The sequence below is a fragment of the Bison bison genome, unplaced genomic scaffold (assembly GCF_000754665.1).
Source record: "Bison bison bison isolate TAMUID 2011002044 unplaced genomic scaffold, Bison_UMD1.0 scf7180017864280, whole genome shotgun sequence".
Taxonomy (NCBI): domain Eukaryota; kingdom Metazoa; phylum Chordata; class Mammalia; order Artiodactyla; family Bovidae; genus Bison; species Bison bison.
Window position 1 is genome coordinate 1,319,053 of NW_011494852.1, and position 2,162 is coordinate 1,321,214.

The 2,162-nt window shown below is 48.6% G+C and overlaps 1 protein-coding gene across 3 annotated transcripts in view; it reads right to left on the reverse strand.

The window, feature by feature from the left end:
• The window catches only part of SLC7A9 (solute carrier family 7 (amino acid transporter light chain, bo,+ system), member 9), a 33,124-nt gene that overhangs the window by 22,255 nt on the left and 8,707 nt on the right, over nt 1-2,162 (reverse strand). For all 3 annotated transcript variants that reach the window (XM_010848927.1, XM_010848928.1, XM_010848929.1), the window contains exon 9: nt 1,856-1,959. In XM_010848927.1, coding sequence (XP_010847229.1) covers nt 1,856-1,959 — 104 coding nt within the window. The remainder of the gene's footprint in view (nt 1-1,855; nt 1,960-2,162) is intronic.

Below are 2,162 nucleotides of genomic sequence, written 5' to 3' on the forward strand. Positions count from 1 at the left end.
GGGTAGCCATTCCTTTCTCCAAGGGATCTTCCTGATCCAGGGATTGAACTTGAGTCTCCTGCATTGCAGGCAGATTCTCTACCACTCAGCCACTAGGGAAACCATGAAATTAAAAGATGCTTGCTCCTTGGAAGGAAAGCTATGACAAACCTAGACAGCATATTAAAAAGCAGACATCACTTTGCTGACAAAGGTCATATAGTCAGAGCTACGGTTTTTCCAGTAGTCATGTACAGATGTTGGTCCATAAAGAAGGCTGAGCACTGAAGAGTTGATGTTTTTGAACTGTGTTGGAGAAGACTCTTGAGAGTTCACTGGACTGCAAAGAGATCAAACCAGTCAATCCTAAAGGAAATCAACCCTGAATATCCATTGGAAGGACTGAAGCTGAAGGTCCAATACTTTGGCCACCTGATGTGAAGAGGCGACTCATTCAAAAGGACCCTGATGCCTGGAAAGATTGAAGGCAAAAGGAGAAGGGGGTGGCAGAGGATGAGATGGTTGGATGGCATCATCAACTCAGTATGCATGAATTTGAGTAAATTCCAGGAGATAGTGAAGGACAGGGGAGTCTAACGTGCTGCAATCCATGGGAAAGACACAACTTAGTGACTGAACAACAAAAAGAGTTGTACCTACAACAGACTAATCAGAAACTGAAATTTTTTGCATTTTTGAAAATACCATTTATAATAGCATGAAGAAATATGAAATATTTCAGGGTAAATCTGACAAAATGTGTGTAAGAATTATATACTGAAAACTGCCACTCCAAAAAAAAAAAAAAAAAATGAAAGAAGACCTAAATAAATGGGGGGATAAATCCATGCCCATAAATTAGAAAAATCAGAACTTTGAAGCTTGCAGTCCTCTCCAAACTGAACTATAGATTCAGTAAAGTTCTAAACAAAGTCCCTAAGGCTTTTTTATATAAATTGATAGGGTAATTCTAAAATTCAGATAGAACAACCAAGACACTTTTGAAGACGTCTTAAAGGACTAGCACTAAGGCATGATTTTGTGGTATATATTTCATTTTTTAAAGTGTATATGCATATAACCTTTGGCAATTTCAATCTCAGGACTATACCGCCAAGAATGCTGGAGAGATGAACAAAGACAGGCTCAGAATGTTCCCTGACAATGTCTGTGAAAAGCTCCCCAGCCCAGCCCACGAGTGGAGGTGATGTGAAATATGCTACATTGGTCAAGAGGATTCCAACATAACTGTCTCTAGACCAGATAGGGGCCAGAGGCCCGGCAGGAACTGGCGAAGTGCCTGGTTATGTAAATGAAGTTTTCCTGGACCATAGCTACAGCTGTTGGCTTTCCTACTGCAAAGACAGAGCAGGACAGGTTTACATGGCCTGCAAGCTTAAAATCCTCACTATCTGCCCTTTAGTTTACCAATTCCTCATCTAGCTGCTGCTGCTGCTGCTGCTAAGTCGCTTCAGTCGTGTCTGACTCTGCGACCCCATAGACGGCAGCCCACCAGGCTCCCCCGGCCCTGGGATTCTCAAGGCAAGAACACTGGAGTGGGTTGCAGCCTACCAGGCTCCTGATCTAGACTGTGTATCTATTAACATGAAAAGATGTTCCAGAAAGCTCATTCTGTGGAGTCCCACAAGTAAACCTCGCTCACCCGGGTCGCCAAGCCCTGCCTTGTGCTGGCGCTGGCGGCACTATCCCCACTCGCTCTGGACCACTGGGACCAGCGCCACGAGCCCGCCGGCTCTACGTCCTCCCTCCCGCCCAGTGTGTGATTTCCGCTCTGTCACTGGGGTCTCTTGCCCGGCCCTGGCGCCGCCCCGCGTGCGTGCGCGCGCTCCGCCCCAGGGTAGGTGCTGGGTCCTACCTGCCAGCAGTAAAGCACGACCCGTTAGCGGCGCCGATGGTTGAAAACGCCACGAAGAGCGGAACGATCCACGAGGCGGGGTAGAGGACACGGTCACCAAACGTCTGAGAGAGAAGTGGGTGCGTCTTGAGACCGTGCGCCCCCAAGAGCCACCGGCCCCACAGGCTGCTGAGCCCTCCCAGCGGCCCCACTGAGCTGGGCTCCAGGACGCCTCCCTGAGGAACGGTGGGGCACCAGTCTGGAGAAAAAGACCAACATCCCCGCCCCGCCCCACCTCTGCGGATGGTGACAGACAGCTCTTCTCCCC